General features: G+C 59.3%; 1 protein-coding gene across 1 annotated transcript in view; it reads left to right on the top strand.

The window, feature by feature from the left end:
- The first annotated feature begins 13,966 nt into the window (after positions 1-13,966).
- TSPOAP1 (TSPO associated protein 1) overlaps positions 13,967-23,610 on the top strand; it is a 16,903-nt gene continuing 7,259 nt past the window's right edge. The window contains exons 1-13 of the mRNA XM_081805974.1: positions 13,967-15,183; positions 15,971-16,078; positions 16,364-16,492; positions 17,079-17,258; positions 17,787-17,972; positions 19,185-19,262; positions 19,349-19,432; positions 19,649-19,738; positions 19,921-20,043; positions 20,295-20,399; positions 21,792-21,842; positions 22,254-22,274; positions 23,087-23,404. Of these exons, the coding sequence (XP_081662100.1) occupies positions 14,854-15,183; positions 15,971-16,078; positions 16,364-16,492; positions 17,079-17,258; positions 17,787-17,972; positions 19,185-19,262; positions 19,349-19,432; positions 19,649-19,738; positions 19,921-20,043; positions 20,295-20,399; positions 21,792-21,842; positions 22,254-22,274; positions 23,087-23,404 (1,803 nt within the window). The 5' untranslated portion in view covers positions 13,967-14,853. The remainder of the gene's footprint in view (positions 15,184-15,970; positions 16,079-16,363; positions 16,493-17,078; positions 17,259-17,786; positions 17,973-19,184; positions 19,263-19,348; positions 19,433-19,648; positions 19,739-19,920; positions 20,044-20,294; positions 20,400-21,791; positions 21,843-22,253; positions 22,275-23,086; positions 23,405-23,610) is intronic.

Genomic DNA, 23,610 nt, shown 5'->3' with positions numbered 1-23,610 from the left:
AACCACACAGGCTGCGTCGGCGCCGCGCCGAGCTGAGCCCTAACTGCTAGCCTCGCAGGAAGCGAAAGACACAAAGACACGGGCCCGATGGTTGTGGGGGAGGGGTGCCCAGTCGGCGGCACCGGATTTCACAGACTCGGTGCCAAGTGGGCTCGGCCTGGAAGCTGCCTCTCGGTTCACTTTCTTGCTTTTTCTGGTCCTGGAAGCTGCTATGGTGCCGCTCGGCAGCCCAGACAGGCCGTAAGGTGCTGGAGTCCACCCGGTGCGGGGAGCCCGAAGAGACTGAAAGAGGGGCTGCTGGTTCTTCACGGCTCCCCGTGAGGGAGCGGAGCGATGTGGACGAGGAGGTCTCGGCTGCCACTGCCCTGCGTGGCACGTCCCTGAGGGCCATGCCCTGCTCCTTGTGCCTGTCAGACGTTCAGGCCCGTTCTGACCACGGAGGCCCCACATCTACCCAGGGTCTTGGTCTCCTGCTCAGTGTTTGGCTTCTCCACCTCAGAAAGGCAAGGCTCCTCCTCCCTAGTTCCACAATGACAGCTGCGAGTCAGGCTAGTGACCGGGCTGCCTTCCCCTTGTCTGCTTATTCCTCATTCTCTTCTTCTTACCCACCACTGCCCGTGGGGTTAAAAAACACACTCCGTGGCAGTTCATTGCTGAATGCAGCCTCCATTCCTGGGCAGTGATTGATGGCTGATGGAACATTCTGGTCTTGGAGGGAAGCTGTTTCAGAAGAGTAACGGGGATGAGCTGGGGAGGAGTAAGCTCAGGCTGGGGCTTTAGGTTTGGCCTCGTTTCCTCTGGGCATGGCCACTACCTTCTCACTCCAAGCCTGTCTATAACCTGCCATTCAATCCTCATGTACCCTCCCTGACACCTGCTCCTGTGAGTGTGTGTAAGAGACAGGTAGGTAATGTTGAAGAACAGACTAGTATCTTACTTTGGAAGTCTGCTTCATGTTTATCAGTAAAACCTTTCATTTAAATGGCATTTTACAGTTGACAAAAGGGCTTTCATGTCCATTATCTTATTTGATCCTCACAAAACCCCTACGTCATAGTTAACATCCTTACGGAGTGAAGAGACTGAGGGTCAAAGTTAAAGTGATTTGGCCATGATCAAGAAGTAGAGCCTGAAGTCAAGAAATACGTTGCTCACACCCAATCTGGGGCTGCTAACTTCTTCCAACATAGTTACCCCGGATGCGGTGGGCTTGCTCCCTTCGTGAGGATTCCACAGAACCAGCATGAGGCGTTAGTTTATTGCTGAGTGAGAGTTACATGTCCCTATACACTGAGTCCCCCGAACACCCTATGCCTACCACTTACATCTCTAGTCCCCAAGTCCACAATTACCCAAAGAGAGGTCGGCAGTGTGGGGAAAGGGTCCAGGGAGGTGATCCTTGGGATTTACTCAAGGATCCCCATGCAGGACATTGGGAAACTGGTCCAGCCCTCCTCTAGTTCCCACCTGGCAGCATCTTCTTTTCTACTCTAGCAGTTCTTAGGTATCTGCTGACCTGTGCCCCGTACTCCCCAACCTCGTCTGTTTTTTTCCTACTCACCACCTTTTGCAGCCCAATTATGGCACCTTCACACTCCACTGGAACACAGACTTGTGATGAAAATATACATACATATCCAATTAGGGGCATTGCCCCTGCCTCCCAGTCACTTTACTGCTCTAAAACAGTTTCCTCTCTATAAAATGCAGCTGACAAAACTCTGCAGGATAGTGGTTACCCGTGACGGGTGGGGGTGGAAAAGGAGATATGAGGGGATCCTGAGGTTATAGTCTGTTTCTTGCTCTGGATGCCAGGTACAGAGGTTCGTTCACTTTCTCAAGATTTATTGAGTTATACACTCACGATTTGCTCACTTTTCTATTTGTATGCTAACCTCAAATAGAAAGTTCACTTAAAGACACAGTGGTCCTGTCTTGGGATCGTTGTGAGAAATACATTAATTTATGTAAAAGCAATCGGAGAGCTGTACACTATTACGTGTATCTAAGGAATCACATTTATCCAAAGTTGTCCACCTCTAGATAAGTTCTAGGTAAGTGTAGCAAGAATGGCATCCCTGTAGTATTGTTGGACAATGGATGTTCCAATACATCTATCATACAGAAATACATCACAACGGACACATTTTCCTTTAAGCACCATGGCTTTTAATTTTAATCTCTCTGTTATCTTGGTTTTTTATGACATATGTTGTTGTTTTTTTTTTATATGTACTTCCTTGCTATTTGGAAACAAGATTCTGGATGTGATTTAACCTCTACTTGGCTCAGTGTCATTGTTAGAAACCTCCATTTTTATATCATGTGGTGAAGTGGTTCTGGGACTGATTGTTTTTCTACCTCTTGGATTCATGTCAGCCTGTCACTTCTGCTGCCCATGTGTGGCTGTCCCCCCTCCAGTCTCGTTTGAGCTAGGAGAACAGATATAGCCACACTTGGTAAAGGTTGCTCTAGGGTGAGCCAGTAAGGCGTAGACTGAGGAAGAAAGCACATGGCCTGCCTGCCTGGGCCTTTGGGGCACAGAGGCCTTCACGAGAGTGTTGGGGCTGTAGAGTGACAGCAGATCATACAGAGTGTGAAGGCTGGGACTTAGGCCAGCACCCCCTCCTTATGGGTGAGAAGACTGAGCACCAGAGGCAGTGGTCAACCTGATCCCAAAGGGGTCACTGCTACTTTATTTGTCCTACACTACCCGGCCTGGTGCTTTCTGCCTAGAGATGCTTGGGTTTCTCTTTGCTTTAAGATCCCAGAGAGCAGGAACCGAGGGCAGAGAAAACTGAGGGCTGCCAGCACCAAGATGCCCGATCCTCTGAGAAATGTGACAGAAAACCTCTCTCCTGCAGACCTCTGGCACTCCTATTCTCAATGCTCCCCCCAGAGTGGAGGGCAGGCATTACGGGGTCATGGACAGAGGACTTGGGGGTCCATCCCACAGATGGAGGCCTGGGCCTGTAAGAAGTCAGGGGCCTGGCAGGCCCATTTCAAGAGCTCCTATGTGCTGCTTCCTGCCTGTGCACTCTCCTTCCTCCACCCTGAGCTCTTGTGCCAAAGAGAGAACTTGAGGGAAGGTAAGCAACAGCTTCAGACACCAGGGTGGAGGGACCCCAGTGTCTCTCCCAAATGGATTCCTCATTCTTCCCCACCACCAGCCATTGCCACCCTTTCAACCCCTCCCCCCATGCTGGAAAATACCTGGAAGGAAGTGAGTGCTCTGGGGCCACCAGCCTGAGGAAGGGGTTTAACTGTCACCTGGTCCCTGAGGACTTGAGGAGCAGAGGGCAGAGGGGGGAATGCAAATCGGTGCTGGGAACAGAGAAGGGCCCCCCAGAGGGAAAGAATCTGGCAGCCATTGATCAGCTCTCCTCCTGGGCAGGGGGATCCCAGCCAAGGCTGGGAAGGCCTGAGGCAAGGGGCTGACACAGGTCCCGGAGAAGCCTGTGCTGGCCTCTGGGACGCTGGCCCTTTCTCTGGGCAGCTGAATAGACTCACTTCTTCTGCCCTGCACCCCAGGGGAGCCGGGAGGTGGGCGCGGGGTGCGGAGCTCAGAGGCGCCTGGCCGAGGTGGTCAAGGTGGGCACATCGCGTCTCTGGTGACTGAGGCTGAGCAAAGTGTCTATTCAGCTTCTGCAGCAGGAGGGACTGGACTCAGATTAGAAGGACCCCTCTGATGTCCACATCTCCCCTCCCCTGCTGTAGACACCAGGGGCCACGACTGAGAACCACACGGTGTCCTTGCAAAGGGCTCATTCACAGCAATTGGGAGGCAAGAATAGGAGTGAGAAGCTGTCCCTGGGCTTCTAATAATTTACTGCGTCAGTATGGCAATTACCAGGTTCAAAACCGGCCACTTTCATGATTGAATCCACTCCTCGGTACCATCTGTGAGGTACTAGTCCCCTTTCACGGATGAGAAAACAGCTTCAGTTCTATCCCTTGCCCAAGGTCAGTAGCCAGACAAAACTACACTGGTGTGTCAGCCCAGCAGTCCTTATGGCCTCCCTTGATTTCTGCTGTGGCAGACGGGGATCTAGGGCCCATAACTGGGGTAGGGGTGAGGGGGTCCTCCTTGTCTTCCCTTTGCCCCCTTGAGCCCCAGCCTGTAGGTGGGGCTTTCGGGGGTGCGGGTCTACTGACCTCAGTACCAAGGTCTTTGGGGATGAGGGCTTCGACACCTCGCGGTGCTCACTCATCCTCGGACCCTTCGCGGAGGGCCTGGGCCCCTGCCCCAGTCCCCAGCTCCCGTTTTGCCCCAGGCCTCTCACCCTGCCGTCCAGCCCCACGACGTGGCTGCAGGCGCCCCATTGGTCAGCCTGGGAGCATTTGCCCTTATTTGGCCAGGCCGGCTCGTGGCCGGGCCTCCTCCACCCCCGCCCAGCCCCCCGCAGGCTCTTCTCTCTCACTTCGTCTTTTTGAGGTTTGGCTCTGGGGCCCTGGCAGGCGGCGCTTCAAACGCACTTTCTGGTTGAGTCATTTTTTAACGGCTCCAGGGCTGTGAGCTGCTGCTGTGGCTGCTGGGGGCCCCCAGACTTCGTGGCCAGCTCTCCCTCATCTGACTGCCTAATGGGCTCCGAGGGAAGGGGCTGGGGGCGGGGGCCGGGATGGCATTTGCTGTTGGAGAGATCCTGCAGACCACTTGGTTACCCACTTGGAGCCCTGTGCCTCGCCCGCAAGCCCGGGGAGCAGGGTGCACCCGAGTTCCTCCCACGGCCCTTTCCAACCCCCTTTTCCAGCCGGGTCTGTGAGCAGCTGTAGGCCACAGCTCCCCTCTCTGTTGGGTAACCTCTCTGAGGTCTGCTTCTTTTCGGGGGCACTTTGAATTGAGTTCCTTAGGGGCGACAGAACCGGGAAGCAGACTGTTGGCTGGTTTTCAGGAAGGTGAAACTTAACGCTGTGGAGTTTCCGGTTCTTCATCTCTGAGACGGGGATACCATCATTTACATCACGGGCTCAGCGTGCTGATCAAATGAGATTCAGATTGAATGTGTTTTATTAAGTTCTCTAGAGGCCTCAGCTGCTGCCCTTCCCCCAGCTCGGTGTGCGCAACACAGGGGGGTGAATGAAGCAACTGAGCCCAGAGCAGTTCACGGGGCAGCCCTCACCCTCTGCCTCCCCAGCTGTCCCTGGCGTGTGAGGGATCCTGTGGGGGTTGCAGAATGCTGGCAGGAGGGGAGAGATAGACCAAGGAGTGCCCCCAGCCTTTTGTCCCTTGTTCCCAGCCAAACCAAGGGGAGGATTCTGCTCTCGATCCTTTCCCAGCCACCTGCCTTCTCTGAGGAACGGGAGCTGTGCTCTTGAGCTGGCTGGGGAAATCCGTCAGCTGCCCAGGAGCTGGGCAGGTCTCGGAACACAGACCTTTTCTGCTTCCTCCTCCAAGGCTCCTAGGGCCCCTCGCTCTTGGGAACTTCCCAGGTCCTTGGTCAACCTCCTCCTCAGTTTTATAGGTGAAAAAAGCAAAGGCTGCGGGTTGGGGGTCAGATTCTGTGAATGGTCCAAAGTCATACTGTGAACAGCCACAGTGTGGGGGGCTGGGCCGCTTGTCTCCTGCCTCCTGGTTTTTGCCTTCTGTTTGGTGGTCCTGATGTTGGGGTAGGGAGTTAAGCTGATGAGAGATCATAGTGGTTTCCAGGCAGGGACCAGGCCCCAGCTCGTGGGACACACACATACAATAAACACAGAGTTCATTCACAGCTGTTAAAGCTGGAGCAGACGCGGCAGGTTAAACCAAGCACCTCTGCTGGAGAGAGCCAGGAGGGCGCTTTTCCCGCTCGTGTCCCTGGGAGATCCCAGTGGCCATCTGGTTTCGTGGCCACTCCCACAGGAGTTGTCGGGGTGACTCTCTTCCTCACACCCACACCCCCTTTCCTACCCAGCCCATCCTGCCTCTTCCCAGATGCTATGGACAAAACCCTGAACTTGGCTTTCACTTGCATTGTGACCTCAGGCTGCCTTCTGCCTCTCTCTGGGCTTGCAGATCAGCTTCCTGGCTCAGGCCAGGTTACTACCCCCTGAGCTTGCCGCTTAAAAGGCCTTCAGGACTGTGGTCTGGAGAGCTGAGCCCGAACCCTGTCCTAGGGCAGGGCCGGCCTCCTGGGGTGCACTGCAGCTGCCTCTCATCCCAGCAGAGCAGGAAAGCATGGCCTTGAACCTGCAGGATGCCTGGGCAGTGCGGACAGGGCGGAGGGGAGAATGCACCCACCCTCCTTGTCTGGAGGCCTCTCGGCATGACGGGTGCTCCCCAAGGCTCTGAGATGAGTCAGGGGACCTGCTTCGGTGCCGAGTTGACCTCTGCAAGGACGAGCACCGCCTTGGGTTCTTGAGGCACTTTCTTTTCTCAGACCCCGCTTCCTTTAGCGGCCCTTCCGGGGAGAGTGGTGAAAGGTCCTAGCATTTGGGACTCTTGACCCCAATTGTCTTGAGCCCCATGCTGCCATGCTGGGGGCTCAGTTTCCCTCCTTTGTAGCCAGGCATGCCCCCAGCCCTTGCTCCCCTGAGGGCGGGCCTGCTCGGCCGTCTGACTTCCTGTTTGTGAGTGGTTAGGTCCTGTGGCTTCTGTCGTGTTGTCTCCTCACAGGCAGGTTATCTGGGCCGCCATCTCTGCCTGCCTGCCGAGCCAAGGCCCCCGACCTGTGCAGCTGCCTTGGGCCTTGCCCTTTCTCCCACCTCCTGGGCCTGCTCTCCCTTGCAAGTGTTAGGTCTTCGAAGGGCCATTTTCTCCCTGTTTCTCCCCCTTGCCCAGCCAGCTCCTCCTCTCTCCCCTCTCTTCCCAAACCCTCTTCCATCCACACTCGCTTTCTCCAGGAAGCCTTATCTTTTGGGCCCCCGTGACCCTGAGGTCGCTACTGTAACATCTGTCAGTCCAGCCCTGTGGGCCCCTCCACCCCAGCCACGACTGATTTGCCCTCGTTGCTGTAATTTTGTAAGATGTAGGTACGTGTGGAGGTTTATATATGCGCGCTCCACTTTACCTCTCAGATTCAGGGTTTGCTCAAGTAGGAGCCAAGAGTCCGCATCAGACCTGAAGCCCTGCGCCTGCTTTGGTACGAATTGCTCTCACACCCACACACAGAACTCTCATACCCTGTCTACCTATCTGGGTCTTGTCTATCAGAGCGGGAGTCCCTGAAGACAGGTCTTGTGTCCTTTTCTCCTCACTCTCAGCTTGGCACACAAAGATGGCTGTCCCCTGGGTCAGCGAGATTGGGGTAGACATGAGGGATTGGGGTAGTCATGAGCCCTCCAGGATCCCAGACCCCGGTGGCCTCAGCCCTCTCACGTGGTGAAGGGCTGTTCCCACTTTTTTTCTGATGCCAGAGGCCCTGCCTCTACTCCTTATCCTGCTCCCTCCTCCTCCTCCCCTTTCACTACCTCCGAGCAGGACTATGATCTGGGGACTAAGAGTGTCGGAACTAGAAAGGCTGTGGGGGACACTTCCTAGCAGAGTCCAGGCGAGCGAGGCTGCCCAGTGAGTGTCTGGTGGAGCCCTGACCTGTTGCCAAGGGGCGGAGTCAACTTGAACTCCTCTCTCCTCCACGAAGAGAGGCATCTCCTCTCTCAGCCACCGGCCCTCACTTCTCATCCTGGGGAACTGAGGCAACAGACAGCTTTGGGGGCAGGAGAGGGAGCCACTCCTCTCACACAGACAGGCCCGTGTTCTGAAGCCGTCCCCAGCTCCCTCCAGTCACCCTCCAAGGGCTGGCCTCAGATTCCCAAGCGAACCTTCCCGGGTGTTTCCAGGAAGGAGGCAGGGGTGTCCGGGACGTGCGGCGGGTCTTCCTTGAGGTGTGTCCAGAGGCCTGAGCTGAGCCGTGACCCACAGCATGTCTGTGTGGCTCTGGGCCCTGTCGGCTGTGTCTCTTGGGAAAGGAGACTGTGAATCTTTTGGGCCTTGTGTGTCCTTGTGTGTGTGTGTCTGCTAGGCACCCGCTGCTCGTCCCTCAGGCACCTGCTGGTCAGTTACGCGGGACACACACAAGGGTTGTGCCAGCCTGGAGAGGGGCTTCCGGCCCAATGTTCCTCTTCCACTCACCTGGGTGGTTCTTATTGCCTCTGTGTCCTTATTTCAGACCAAGCCCCTTCCTTGTCCTTGATTTTGTCTTTGGCCGTGTCCTGTTTCTCCTGGTTTGAGGCCCATCAGAGCTGGGAGCCATTGCCAGGCCCGGGGATACAGAGACACTGAGCCCCACCTCTGTTCCATCCTCTTCAACCCCAGCCTGAGGGTGGGAACCAGCAGAAGCCCCCACCCCTCCAGAAACCTCCTGACTCCAGAAACTCTGGGGTGGAGACACTGGGCCTTAGTCTCTCTCCTAAAACAAACAAACAAACAAACAAAACCCACAAACACAAAAATCAGTGGTGGTCTTTGGCCTTGGGCCTTGAGGACCTATATGAAAGAAAAGCAGGGGAGCAAACATCAGGGACACCTTCACCTTGCTCAGGACAGGAAAGGGGCTGGGTTGGAGACTGTTGAGGGACATGGGGGTCCCTGGGAAGGGACCTGGGGTCTGGCTTGCTGCAGGTCACATGTGGCGGCGGTCTGTAGCCGAGCTGGGCCCTGAGCTCCCAGGGCTCTGGCTCCCAGTCTGTGCCTCTTGTTTGCTGGGACAAAATACCTCTGAGGTGATAGCTGTGAGAGCACTCTGAGGCCTGGTGGTGGGACAGCAAGATGCTCCAGGAGGAGGGGCCCCGAAGGGTGGGGGTCCAGGAACTCAGGTTACTGCACAACTTTGATATTCTTATCCTCTTATCGTGGAGGGCAGCCATTTCCCCTCCACCCAGGGTCTGGAGCAGCGGTGGTCTGTTAAAGGAGCACTGTCCCATTTCTGGCCAGCTTGCCCTCCTCACTTCTGTCTCTTCAGACCCAGTGGATGAAGGGCCCTGTTCTCCTTTTCTCCATCCCATTTAGGGCCCTGGGCTGGATCACAGTTCTCAGGTTGAGGATCCCCTTTCCCGAACGAAAAAATGCATGGCAATCTCCCTCCCCGCTGACCCCTAGTCCATGCCAATCCTCTCTTGGCCCTTGAATCTGAGAGTTCCCTGACGTTTGTGTGGGCCTGACCCTGAATGGGGGACCCAGAGAAGAGGCCCATGGCCTTCTGGGAAGGAGTCACTGGGTGATTCTTGTTCATGCATGCCACCCTTCCATCCCCCCCAAACTATTCCTCTTCATTCCAGAAACGAACCCACTGAGAGGCTTGGAGAACTTTGGGGAAAATGTGTGGCCTAGACCTAGTCCATCCCAGCCCCCACCCGGCCCCACACCCTGTTCCCCTCCCCCAGCCAGGGGCCCTGGGATGGGCAGCTTCCTGCCTTCCCCATGGGGAAAGCGGGGGTGGCATGCAGGTGGGCGGGCCCCGTACCCACATCCGGTGGCTGCCAGAACCTCCCCTTGGAGTTTCTTTCCCTCCACTCCTCCAAGCCCAATGGCACCTATGCCCTGCCCTAGACCCTCGTCCTCACCGCTGCTCTGCCCTGCCCTCCTATCCCTATAGGCCCCAAAGGAAGCATAAACACCCAGCCTAGTGCTAACAGGCCCACCTGGCCCAAGTGGGGCCTCCGTACTGTGCCAAGAGGACAGGCCTGGCCTTCCACAGGCTGGGCCTGGGGGAGGGATGGCTTTGTGAGGTGCCGAGGCCTCTGACTATGTGAAGGATACTGTGATGTGCTGGCCTGGACCTCCCTTCATGCATCTGTACCTTTGTGGCCTCTCTAGGCAACACGTAGAGAGGAGCCATGGCTTGGTTTGAATGTCACTGCTGTCCCAAAGGGAAGGGAGTTTTCTGGGCTAGGGTCAGGGGGGTGGGACTCAGAGAAAAGGTCCTTTTCTTGTGCTGCATTCGGAACCCTGTGTTCTGGGCACTCACCGAAGGCCCTGACAGGGTAGACCTTATCTCCTAGAGTCACTAACCCAGTACCTTGTGTCAGTCCCAGGCTCTTGAACCATCCCCTGGACTTGGTGCCATGGGGGAAGGGCAGGCTCCGGGGTCCCGGAAGCCACCTGCCCAGGGCGTGTGAGATGGTCTCTTCAGCCCCCCTCCCGCCAATACCCAGCCTTGTCGCTGGTTTCCTGTCAGTCTGTCCTCCCCAGGGAGGGGAGGGGCGCGCTAATCTCCGCTGCGGTGTGGGGGCGGGCTCCAAGACCGTTGGGCGCCCTGAGATCTGGCCCACGTGGCCTCTGGGTTATAAGCCCTGCCCGCCCTGAAGGGAACCCCACTTAGGAGCCTGGAGCACAAGGCTTGCGCCCCTGGGCCTTGCAGCATCAGGTAAGGATCTGAACCTTCACTTCAGCCCCAACCGGGGCTCCTCAACTCTTAGCTTCAAGGGGTGATGAGGGGTTTGGGTTGCAGGCCCTGGGTGGAGATCCTCTGGGGAGGGACTTTGAGAGCTTGGGTGCCAAGGCTTACTAGCAAAGCTCTAGGCAAAGAGGTGCAATAACCCTCAGATCTATCGGCTTTCGGCTTTTCGTGGCGGGAAATCAAAATCCTGGGCCTTGACTTCCCTCTAGACAAGGAAGGTAAAATGGCTCCTGGCCCCAGATGAAGAGAGGAGAGGTCCTGGGTTTCCAGCGACAAGGGCCAGGGAGTAGGGTGGGAATAGCGGGGGGTGGGTGTAGGCTGAAACGTGGGATTCCGTGTCATCGAGAGGCGCTAAAATGTCTCCCTCCACCCAACATGGCCACCATCTCTGTTGTGACAGCCTTGGGCTTCTGTCTGGGCAGCTGCTGGGTGGTGAGGGACTCAGGACCTTGGGCTGGAGAGGACGCTGGGGACAGAGGCCTTGGTGGGAGGAAGCTGTGGCTGCCTCAGTTGGACTCTGGAGGGCAGATAGTGTGGCTGGAAGGGGTCACCCGGGGACGGGGGTCAGAACTGGGGTCAGAACCAGAGGAGGTATGGTCTCTACCTGAGTGTTTCTAGAAGTGGGGGGATGGGGTGGAGCCGCAGGGGGAAGGGAAGAGGGAACCAAAGAGGAAGTGGGGGGAGGGAGGGAGGGGAGGCAAGGACTGGCGCCATGCTGAGTCACCGCCCACAGGGCCCAGAGCAGGCCCTCTGGGGGCCGTGGGGCAGGGGGGTAGGGCCTTAGGGAGCCACAGGGAGGGCTGGGGGCTCTCGAAGCAGGAGTCAGGAGGAGGAGCAGGCGGCCTGAAGAGTACGCGCAGATGGACAGACAGACAGTGCAGTCACCCATAAAGTAGAAAGCACTACTAACAGCACTGGAGGGTGTAGTGTTTCCTACTTTATGGATGAGTGTACTGTGGGCTTCGGAGACCACGCCGCTGCCGCCCGCCGCCCGCCGCTGTCTTCCTCCACGCTCGGGACCGTGTGCGACAGGTGAGCCCCTCGGGCGCCCTCCCCTCCCCGCCAGCCCAGACCCCTGAAAGGCCTCCAGTGTCCCCCACGGCGTTGTCCCTCCCGGTTGTGGCCAACCGGGAAAAGCCCGCACGAGCTTCTCTGCGGCGCAGGGGTCCGGCAGGGCCACACATCTGGACTTGCCCAGCTATGGAGCAGCCGCATCGTGGGGGCCCAGCCGCAAGCCGACAGAGGCCAGGACGAGGAAGAGGCTGGAAAGGAGGGTAGATGGAGGGGAATGGCGGGGCGTGGGGCGGTGTCAGGGGTCCCAACACTAATAAAGAATGGACTCTGCTTCTGTTTTGTCTGAGACTTTGTTGTTGGGGTGGGGGCGCTGAACGGGCTTAGTGGGCACATGGATGGGGTGGGCACACAGAGGGGTCGGGAGGGAGACTCACTCACTCTCTTGAGAGATATGGGTTTGGCCCTGCCTGTGAGACCAGAAGAGAGCTCTCGGCCTGGGAAGGAAGGAGGGGATGGGGTGCGGGTTGGGGGGCGGTGGTGGAGCGGTGAGACCTCCCTGCAAAGCCAGGAAAGGGGGCAGGACAGGGAGCGGCAGGGCTAGGAGGGGCCCTCCTACCTTGTTCCCTGCTCTGGCCCTGCCCTGCCCTCCACTCACTTTCCACACCCCTAAACCGAAAGTGGCCTACCTCCAGTTCTAATCTAAGGAAGTCCCCTGGGTCCTTGGTAGTCTAAGAACTGGGTAAGTGTGGCACACACACAAAGCATCGTATACATAAACGAGGGCACAGATACTAATACATGGTATACATACGCACCGTCACGCATGTGCATTTCCACACAAGGACCCCCTCAACCATGCTAGCAACACACATGGACAGTGACAGACGCCCGGGACATGCTTGGCATGTCCATCAATGACAGAGATATACACACCCTCAGGACACATACATACGCAACAGTATACACACATGCCACGCCATAAACACACACGAGGTGTGCTACACATGGAAGAGCATACAAACACACGCACAGTGCCAGTCACGTCCTAAACGCATTGGTTCCACACACACACATGTCTACACATTCCCGCATGATTATCCATATAGAGTAGATACATGGTGGCATATATATCTACGTACATAGATCTAAATAAAACCATGTCATTGTCACTACACATATTTTTTTTTTCAAGATTTTATTTATTTATTTGAGAGAGAGAATGAGATAGAGAGCGCATGAGAGGGGGGAGGGTCAGAGGGAGAAGCAGACTCCCCGCCGAGCAGGGAGCCCGATGCGGGACTCGATCCTGGGACTCCAGGATCATGACCTGAGCCGAAGGCAGTCGCCCAACCAACTGAGCCACCCAGGCGCCCTCACTACACATATTTACATGCCTGCACGGAGTGTGTCATATATTGCGAAGTGTCCAAGAACGCCATGCATCTACATGTACTGTGACATACATGTTATAACTTACGTACTCACAGTCATGACCTCACAAACACACAATAGCACACACATACGCATCCATGTTTCTGTGGACATATGCAGACTAATACAACGGCCCCTCCCGTGTATACAGAGAGAAATATATGCCTAGTCTGTACGTGCGTACTCTACGTGCGTACGATACACATGCGTGCAAATAATGGCATGCCTACGTGCCCGCTCATAAACGTCAGCAGCATACATGTCGTGGTGCACATACTGATGTACACACAACTTTAGGGAAGTGAGGATACCACCCCCTCCCCATGTACACGCCCCCGCCTGCAGTTTCATCAGCTCCGCCTGGGTGGAGCCCACAGTCAGGGGCTCCGGGGCGCAGAGGCGCGGTTGCTGTTCCCCAGGGCGCCACACGAGGGCCCCCAACCTTGGCGGAGACTGGCTTGTGCGCAGATGGACTTAGTCCCGGGTTAGGAGGGGACAGGGACTGCCTCCCCGAGACCCCTCCCAACACGCCTGTCTCTGGGACTCCATCTAGGTCCCTGCCCCCACATACAGGTCAACTCATGGGTAGGGGAGTTCCCATGTCCTTGTCCCCAAAAGCCATCTTCCCATAGCACAAAGGCCTGAGGCTAGACAGAAGATGAACTTCCTTGCAGTTCAGGGCAAAGCCAGCCCAACAGGCCATGTGGTCTCCCCGGCTGGCCCAAGAGGGCCAGGTTGCCCCCAGAATGAAGTCTGCCAGGAGGAAGCCGAAGCAATTCCAATTTCTACCTCTGTCTCTGTTTCTGTCTTCCTGTTCTCATTCTTTTGATTTCTCTGTCTCTCTCTTTGTTTCATCTCAAATCCCATCTTTTCTATACCTATCCTTTTCCATGGCTGGCTCTGTCTGTCTTACCACCTCCTGTCCCTGTCTTTACTGGTCTCGGGCTGGGGCCGATGTGGGGAGGACCATCTGCAGCCCACTCGCCTCTGTACAAGGAAGGTGCAGGGGCGTGTGGGGACGAGGGGTGGGAGGCTGCATGTCGGGGGTACCGGGCTGGGATCCCGTGAGGAAGCAGCTCTTTCCTCTGTCCCGACCCTGCCTGCTGGTCCAGCCCACCAGTCCAGCGCCATCACCATGGAAACCAGCAGCCGACTTCCTATTGGTGGGCGGGAGAAGAGGGGGAGGGGAGGGCTGGCTCTCCCCTGCTCGCACCCCCCCCCATTCTGAGGCTCAGCCCTCCTCTGCGCCCACCATCTCGGGGCTCCTGGACCGTAGGGGACCCCTTGCAGTCCCCAGAGCTGAGGCCAGCAGGGACAGAGACTATGAGGCAAGCGGCCCACCGACCCAGGCCTCCTTAGGACCAGCCGACCGCCCAGCGAGCGGGAAAGCAGCAAGCAGCAGCAGAGAGGGGGCAGGAGATAAAGGACCCCAGCGGACGGTTGAGGATCACCCCCAGCAGCTCCTGCACGCCCCAGCCAGGCCGAGGGTCGTGATGGATGGCCAGACTCGCAGACGCTGACGGACATGCGATGACACCGAGGCACAGAGCTGCACAACGCGGAGCGGCTCGGATACAACCAGTGACAGCATCACACGCTGCCACAGCCCTGCAACACGGACACCCCTCCCCCCCCACAGAGAAACAACCGGTAACTCCGACACAGGCACAGTGACACGCAGAACCACTACCCCCAACACGCACGAGTGGGGGCATCCGTCCTCCAAACACACGCGAGGCAGCGCTGCCTGGGACGCACGGAGCTGGAGACACGCGCCGACCCTCACCCGGGCGCTACTGGTCGTGGCCTCTGCCATCCGCCCTGCCCCCGCGGGGACACCCTCGCGCGTCCACACACCCGCGCACACACACAGCCACGAGCAAACATAGCCCGCATACCCCCAGCTTCGGCTCTGGCAGCTCCGACTCCCGCAGCCTCCTTTGTGGGTGAGGAAGAAGGGCCAACCTCGGATGGAGCCTCGGTGAAGCTAAGAGCTCAGGGAGGAGAGGGTCTGGCCCGGCATGACCCTCGCCAGCCCCTCCGCTTGGCTGGGTCATGTCCCCCGGCCCGGGTCCTGGGGCCCCTTGGCAGTATCATGGAGCAACTGACACCCCTCCCACGGCTGGGGGACCCCAGAGCCATGGAGCCATGGGCCCTGCCCGCCTGGCAGAGCTGGACTCCGGGCCAGGGGCGCAAACCTGGAGGCGCAAGCCCAAGCATCGCTGATACTCCAGCAGCTCTGCAGGGTGCAGGGCTGAGGCCCGAGGAGAGCTCTGAGCCTGAGGGAGCCCAGAGCCCCGGGGCTATGGGGGGCATTGACACCGAAGGAACCAAAACTGGGCTGCCCGGCCTGAGGCACCAAGCAGCGAGCTCCAGACCCAGCTGCCCGAGGCTGGAGGACGAGGAGGTGGAGGCTCTCCCTAAGGTAAGGGAGCTGGGGTCTACGTGGGGGGGGGGGCTCTCATGATGCCCTCCAGCCTGGGCACGATATGCAACCCCACGGCCCGCGTCTCTTCTCCTGGCCTGTCTCTGTCAGGGGCTCCTTCTCTGTGACTGTGTGCCATGCCCACTCTGGGCAGGAATCTCAGGGGCTCCATTTTTTGCCGTATGTCTGGCCTTCTGACTCTCTGCCTGTCTGCCACATCTGGCCCTGCCCCTACCCCTTCCCTCTGTGTGTCTCTCTCTGATGGTCTGTCTGTCTGTGTCTCCTCCTCCAAGAGTCTCTGTCCTTGGGTGCTGGAGGATCCGGGGGGTGGGGGTGGTGGGGGTCGTGGAGGTGTGTGATGGAATCAGAGTTCAGAGGAGGGGGCTCAGTGCTGGGCTGAGCCATGTAGGACAAGGTTTGGGGTAGATGTGAGCAGCCTCGTATAGAAGATGGAAGGACCAGGGCTTTGGGGGAAGGAAGGGGACACAGGGCCCATAAGGAGCCTGGAGGGGTGGGGCTGGGAGCTCTGGCTGGCATTTCCCAGGAAGAGATGGGCAGAGACGGACAGAATTGGGGACTAGCAGAGAGGGTCCCAGGACTGGAGGAGGCCGGTGTGGGCCCCTTCTGGGCCTCCTATGCTCATCTCGGAAGGCCTGGGACTTGGGGGAGAACCTTCTCGTCTCCATGTCTCTCTAGACCGTTGGCGGGCAGGCTGCTTCCATATGGGGGGCTTTGACTAGGGAGGGTGTGTTCCTGAGGTGCGGCACCCTGTCCTTTGCCATGCCAGGGCAAGCTGAACATGGGCTGCGGGGACAGGCCCAATCCGGAGCTGCTGAGGGCCCTGGGGGAGCTGCAGCAGCGCTGTGCCATGCTTAAGGAGGAAAATCAGATGCTGGTGAGGCTTGGAAAGCAAGTCCCGAGTCCCCGTTGGAGCTGGGGGGAGGCAGACTCAGACACCCCAGCCCTCTGCCTCAGTGTCCTCCTCATCCCATAAACTATGCCTCCAAGTGGGGGCTACATGGAGGTGATATGACCCCAAGACCCGGAGAGGGTGAACCCCTATCTAGAGTTGCCAAGGACCCCACTGTGAGCCCAGGGCTCTAACCCACGTCCTGGACGGTTAGGATTGGGTCCGTGGGACGCTCCCCACATGCCCCAATTCTGGCTGACCCCTTGTCAGAGGAAGAGCAGCTTCCCTGAGACAGAGGAGAAGGTGCGGAGGCTGAAGCGGAAGAATGCCCAGCTGGCGGTCATTGCCAAGCGCCTGGAGGAGAGGGCCCGGAAGCTGCAGGAGACTAACCTGAAGGTGGTGAGGACGGGAGGCTGCCGGATGGAGGCGGGGTGACCAGGGAGAGAGGGGAGCCAGGACGGGTCCGAGGGAGTGGGGCTGAGGAGGCGTGGACTCCTAGCACCCAGGGGAGCAGGAAGCCAGGGGCCAAGGGCTAGGCAGGGCAAATGCCGGCTGGGCTAGGAGGCGGAGGGTTTCTGGAGTTACCGGAGGGAGGGCAGGGCTGGGCGGGGAGTTCCTGAACAGGCAGGGAGCAGGTTTCTGGATTACCACGTGCTGGTGCTGGCTGACGCCTCCCGCTGAGCTCATCTCTGGGTGCAGAGCTGGTGGGGGCAGGGATGAAGACCCACGACAGAGGCAGCCCTGAATTAGCAGCATCCTTTGGGCCTAAACTAGGATGTGGAGTTAACCCCCTCAGTCCTGTCTGAGGATTTGCGGGGATGGAGTCAAGTGAGGCTAGCGGTCCCCTAAAGCCCCCAATACGGGGTGGAAGCAGGAGGCAAAACTTCCAGGTTTTCATCCTAACCCCTCCGTTGAGAGGAGCTGAGGAGTGGGAGAAGTGCCCCAGCCCTCAGATGATCGTTGGCCTTACCCCTCCTCTGGCCAGGTGAGCGCCCCTGTGCCCCGACCTGGGGCCAGCTTGGAGCTGTGCCGGAAGGCCCTGGCCCATCAGCGAGCCCGAGACCTCAATGAGACAGCCAGCGCCCTGCTCGCTAAGGACAAGCAGATCGCTGCCTTGCAGCGGGAATGCAGGGAGCTGCAGGCCAGGCTCACCCTGGCTGGCAAGGTGCGAGGCCCTGGTCACCCCTTCCTGATCAGCCCTACACGGGGGGCCGCCTGCCTGGCTTGTGGGATGTGTACGAGATGTTGATGAGATGCAAATGAAGCGGGAAGGTGGAAGGGGCTGGGGAGTAGGTTCCCCTGGCAACGGCCCAGGTGCGAGCTGGGAGAAGGAGCCTGAACTGAAGGGGGCGGGGCCACGAGTCTCAGACCTGGGAATTTCTGTGCTCCAGGCTTCGGGCTGTATGCCAGCGGGTCTGGCTGGATGAAGCCACACATACCTCACACTTGTGTGAAGTGATGTTCACAAGGCACTTAGCACAGTGCCGGGCACACCGTGAGCGCCCAGTAAATGAGTCACCGTGACCGCACACGGGCTCGCGGAAGCATGTGGCCGCATACGCGTGCACCTAGGACCAAGCATGGATGTAGGCGAGGGTCTGCACGTTCGCGCGCGTCGCAGCTCCTCTAGCGAGGTGGAGAGCGGGCTGCGGCTAGGCCTGACTCTCCTCCTCCCTGTTCCCCCCAACCTCAGGAGGGCCCCCAGTGGCTCCACGTGCGGGACTTCGACCGGCTGCTGCGCGAGTCCCAGCGGGAGGTGCTGCGGCTGCAGAGGCAGATCGCCCTGCGCAACCAGCAGGAGCCGTCGGCGCCGCCTCGGCCCCCGGGCCCCGCGGCCCCGGCCAGAGTAGGGGCGCCCGCCCCCGGGGCCCCGGGAGAGGTGAGCGCCGGCGCGGGGGCAGGCGTGTGGGCGTCTGGGGGTGGGGGCGGCTCCGGGCTCTCCCCCTACCCGACGCTCAGAGCCCCGAAGACCCGCCGGTGGCGTGCGCTCTCCGAGGGCCCGGGAGCTTCTCCGACCCCGGAGGGGAGGGCCAGCCGTACCTGCGCTGCGCCGACCCCGGCCGTTCGGGGTGCGCCCTCCGCAGGCCTGCGCCCCGCCGCCCCTGCCGCGCCGCCAGTGGTACGGCCCGGCCGCAAATCCCCGGTTGCCCTGGCAGCCGCCCGGGGCCCAGCCCGCGCCGCCGCCTCCCGCCGCCGCCCTAGCTCGGGGACGCCCCCTTCAGCGCCCGCCTGGTCCGCCAGGCCCGGCCCCGGCCCCCCGGGGGCGGCGGTGCGTCCGCCTCGGCTCCAGGTACGGGCGACCCTCGTTGGGCGCTGGGCTTAGGCAGCCGCTGTCGCAAGAGCTTGGGACCCTACTCCGGACCCGCAGAGCTTAGAGGTCTGGCTCCTCTCCATCCTCTCTACTTGGGCGGCCCCTAGGTTCACCTCTTTCTGGGAAGAGGGGTGGGAGAAGGGGCTCCATAGCGACCAAGGCCTCCGTGCGTGGGGGTGCTCCTCGCTCAGATTTTGCTCCTCTGCCTGGCCCAGGGAGGGAGATGCACCTCCCATCAAGAGCTGCCCTCCCCTGGAGTTTGCATAGATAAATCTCAAGTGCGACAGGGTGGGCTTGCGGGAAACTAGGACGAGGGTCTGGCCAGGCTTGCAGTGCTCTAGGCAAAGCCCCGGTGTGGATGATCCAGAATTCCGAGCTCTGGGAGCACCACATCCCCGGGGGCCCAGGCGGTCTCCTAGCTCTCTGCTAGTCACTGAAGGACACCCAGGACGGTTATTGAGTGCAGAGCAGGGCTGCTGTTGGAAGCTAAAAAGGGAAAGCTTTGGCCTGGATAAGGGACACATCTCCCAGGGCACTCATGGGTCTCAGGATCTCACAGCAGTATGTCTGGAGGACACAGGGGTGCGGCCTCTGCGCTTCCACATCAGCGGGAGATGTGTGCAGGCAGCAGGCCCCCTCCCTCCCTCCCTTTTTGGGCAGGGATGGCTTTGCTGACTGCGAGTTGGGGTGGGAGCCTGCCACAGACAGGCCGGGCAGGGGGGCAGGCTGCCCCGGGGGCCCTATTCTCAGGTGCCAGCCCCCATCCCTGGGCATTTCCAGGCCACGGCCCAGGAGGACGTGGAGAACCCACCCGTGGTCCTAGGGGAGCCCGAGAGACAGCAGAGAGTGCAGCAGCTGGTAAGTCCCAGGTCAAGGGCTGGAGGCGACCAGCTATGGGCAGGTCTGCCTTCCCACATGAGGAGCCCTTGGTTCTGACCCCACAGGAGTCAGAGCTCAGCAAGAAGCGAAAGAAATGTGAGAGCCTGGAACAGGAAGCCCGGAAAAAGCAGAGGCGATGTGAAGAGCTGGTGAGCTCCCCAGGGTCTCCCCAGGGCCAGCCAGGTGGTGGGCTCCCTCTCAGCTCTGCTCTCACCCCTCGTATCCTTCGGGGCTCTCCTGCCCTGCCTGGCACAGGGTCCAGGTTGGGGGAGGAAGGCCTTGTCTGGGAGGGCCAGGTCCTCTGTGTGGGGAGAGGAGGCGTGGGGGTGCTGGGCCCCCTCCCCAGAGCTCCCCTGGTTTCTCAGGAACTGCAGCTGAGAGAAGCCCAGAATGAGAATGCCCGCCTCGTGGAGGAGAACTCTCGGCTCAGTGGGAGAGCCACAGAAAAGGAGCAGGTAGCCACTCTGTGCATGTGCTGTGGGGCCTGGGCTTCTGCTGGAGCCCTGGGCCCTGGGCACGGGGCTGTCTTCTCCACCCCCTGCACTGGGCTAGAGTGTGAAGGGTTCTGCTCCCCTGGCCAGGGAGCTGCGGGGACAAGGCGGACACACCTAGCTCCCTGCCCCTCCCCCCTGTCCAGGTGGAGTGGGAGAATGCAGAGCTGAGGGGCCAGCTCCTGGGGGTGACGCAGGAGAGGGACTCGGCCCTTCGCAAGAGCCAGGGCCTGCAGAGCAAGCTGGAGAGCCTGGAGCAGGTGCTGAAGGTGAGGAGACTATGGACGTGGCGGGAGGGTCTTGGTCCCTGGCACAAGGAGAAAGTGGTAGAATGTGTCCTATGTGGGGCACTGGGGTCTGAGGTCCAGTCCCGGTGCCGCCAACCCCTATGCTTCTCTGGCCTCAGTTTCCTTTTTAACAGAGGGTATCTGGAACCCATAGGGTCTGAGGCTCGCTCACCTTAGAGCTACAGAAACGGTGGTGGGGGGCCCTGGCCTTGACCCAGGGTCTTGTGTTTTAGCACATGCGGGAGGTGGCCCAGCGGAGGCAGCAGCTGGAGGTGGAGCATGAGCAGGCCCGGCTCAGCCTGCAGGAGAAGCAGGAGGAGGTCCGGAGGCTGCAGCAGGTGGGGGCCGGGGGAGGGAAGGGTGGTAGGCCGCCGGAGCCCTCGGTCATCCACTCGCCCCATGAGCTTTTCCTGAGCACCCGCTGAGTACCAGGTTCTGTGCCAGGCACTGGGGGACAGTGGTGGGGAAAGAACAGTTCCCAGACCAAGCAGCAAATAAGCAGATGCTCGAGTGAGACGACCCTGGTCACTGATGGGCCCAGCGGGGGACGTGAACAGGGTGATGTGACAGAGTGACTGGGATGGGGCCATGGGCCACTTTAGAGAGGCCGGTAGGGAAGGCCTCTAATACCTTAAGGGTGAGAAGGAGCCCGCTGAAGAGCGCTCCAGGTGGGAAAATCTAAGTGCAAATGCCCTGTGGCAGGAAAGAGTGTGGGGTCCAGACCAATGTGGCTAGAATACAACCACAGGAATTAGGCAAGAGCCAGATCTTGTCAGGCCTTAAAGAAGAGTTTGGATATTTTGTTCTCTGAGCTGTTGGAAGGTCCCAAGCAGGGAGATAGCATGATCTGATTTGTCATACTAGAAGATCGCTTGAGCAGCACTATGGAGTGAGGGGCTGGCGGGGGGGGTGGGCGAGGAGGCAGGTGGTCGGTCAGGTGTTGGGGCTGCTGCAGGAGATGATGTCCACCTGAACTAGGGTGCAGGCAGGGCAGGTGGAAAGGGGGAAGATTTGAAATATATTTTGGAGACAGAATTGACAAGGCTCCATAGGATTCTAGTAGAGCTTCTGCTCCTTTCAGTCCACCCTGAGGGACAGCCCTGAGGAGGTGAAAGATGAAGGGGCAACAGACGTGAGAGTTAGGGAGTCCCGAGTCCTGAGTTCGATTTTGGTTGAGTTTGGGTTGTGTGTTAAACATACAAGTGGACATGTCCATAGACAGTTGGATCTGCGGGTCTGGAATCATGGGGAAGTTGATCATGGAGATTTCGGAGTCATCAATGTGTCCAGTCATGTGACTAGATGGGACCCCTTGGGAGAGAGTGAAGAGTGTAAAGTGGGCCCAGCCCTGTGCCCTATGACACCCTAACATTTAAAAAAGATAAAAGGCAGGGAGCAGGTGAAGGAGGCTGAGAAGGAGCGTCCCAAGAGGTAGGAGGGAAACCCAGAGGGTGGATGTCCCAGAAAGAGAGCAGCAGTATCAGCCCTGCTTCTCCTTGACACCGTGATCTTCTGACCTGAGGTATGGTTCTGGGGTGGGAATTTGGGAGGGCGGGGAGGAGAACCCTCAGCCTCCCCCTTCCCAGCTCCCCTTTCCTCTTCTTCTCCCCCCCTTCCCCTCTTTTCTTCCCTCCCTTTGCCCCTGCTGCCCCTCCTCTATCCGTCTCCCTCTATCCCCTCCCCTGGTCCTCATCCTTTCCCTCCAACATTTTGCTTCCTCTTCCCTGTAGGCCCAGGCAGAAGCCAAGAGGGAACATGAAGGGGCCGTGCAGCTGCTGGAGGTAGGGTCCCTGCAGGTGACCAGTGGCAGCACCAGTTTGCGGGGGAAGGCAGGGAAGTTCAGAGAGAGCTGGAATGGACTCTGTGGGTATGGGGGCTGTGGGGTTGCAGGAAGGGCCTTTAAATGCTCCAGAGCCTAGGGAATCCCCTCCACCATTGGCCTACTTCTCAGGCAAGGGCACCACTGGGCAGGGGCTCCTGGGTCTGGTGGCAGCAGTCTCCCCCACTGCCACCCACCCCCAGAGGCCGCCTTCACCCTGAAATATCCTTCCGTTTAGGAACTGCCCAGTCAGTCCAGGGAGCCAACCAGGTAGTGTCCACTTGGGCCCTTTCTCCCTCCCTCCCTTTCTGTGCAATGACCTGCAGGGTGAGCGGTTCTAACCTGTTCTCTGTGCTTTCCTTTCCTGCCACAGTCGACCCTGGATTCCATGCAGGTACAGCCCCCCGCCCCCGCCCCCCACCTCCCTGGGCTGTCCCCTCCCCTCCACCTCTCCAGGCTGGCTGAGCTGCGTCTCCTTCCTCAGGTCCAAGTGGCCCCAGCTCTCATGTCCAACAGAGGAGGGTGTGACTGGTAGCAGAGACCCAAGAACGTGTAGATGGGCTGGGATTCCTGCAGGACATGTGGGCCACCTCCTCGACCCAGACCTGCCACAGTGCCTGGCAGACACGGGGCCGTCCCTCCTCTAAAACCTAGCCACTCAGACCATGAGGAAGTTCATCACCAGTCTAACCCAGGATCCTCTTGATCTTGGCCAGGGGAGAGGCCCCAGATGTTGGGACTCTCCTGAAACCTGAGAAAAAATTCTTTGAGCGTTGGCTCCTTCCTGCCACAAAGATGTCCCTAGCTCCTGTGTGGGATCTCTCTTGAGGGTAGGGATTTGGGTCACTGACTGTGGGAGGGTGACAAGCAGCAGAGCCGAGGAGACTCCTGAGGAGGGACCGGAAGTGGAGCTGGGAGTGGGCGCCATGCCTTTTGGCCTAGAAGCAGCTGGAAGCAGGAAGTGCCACTGCCTGGGGTGTGAGGCTGTGCTGAGTGGGAGGCGGGCCCCCCACAGCCCTGGTACTTCACCCCCCGCTCAGACACTATTAAGGCAGTGGGGCAGCGAGGCTGAGGGCTGGTGCCTGGGCCTGGGGCTGGGCGGATATGAGCTGAGGCCTGCTCTGGGCTCCTCCCGTGTGGACATGGCACAGGATGGGACCAGGCAGCTTTGCTGGGCCTGGTGGCTCAGGGGAGGTCTTGGCCCAGGTCCGGGTTCGAGAGCTGGAGGAGCAGTGCCGCACCCAAACAGAACGCTTCAGCCTCCTGGCACAGGAGCTCCAGGCCTTCCGCCTGCACCCTGGCCCCTTGGATCTACTCACCTCTGCCCTGGGCTACAGTACCCTTGGGGACCACCCCCCACCCCCCTGCTGCTGCTCTACTCCCCAGCCCTGCCGGGGATCCGGCCCCAAAGGTAAGGTGGACCCCAGTGACATTAGTCTGGAATCCCCAGGCCTGGAGCTTTTGTATAGAGCAGAGCGTTCCGAGTCAGAGAAGGCTAGCAGCTCACCCGAAGTCACACAGCAAGTTAGAGCCAGGCGTGGCTGGAACGAGGCTCTGACAGGGGAGAAATGAGCTCACAGGAGTGGCTCTCCTGGAGTCTGGCCAGGCGTCTCGGCCACTGCTCCTCTCCTCCAGCAAGACTGTGTGGTCATGGCTAGGCGCTGGGCCCTAGGACCCAGCAGCTGACGGGATGGGCTTGTGAAGAGCTGGGCCAGGCATCAGTCAGATCC

The sequence above is a fragment of the Leptonychotes weddellii genome, chromosome 15 (genome assembly GCF_054177405.1).
Source record: "Leptonychotes weddellii isolate Sample4059 chromosome 15, ASM5417740v2, whole genome shotgun sequence".
NCBI lineage: Eukaryota > Metazoa > Chordata > Mammalia > Carnivora > Phocidae > Leptonychotes > Leptonychotes weddellii.
This window is presented reverse-complemented; position numbering and strand designations above follow the sequence as displayed.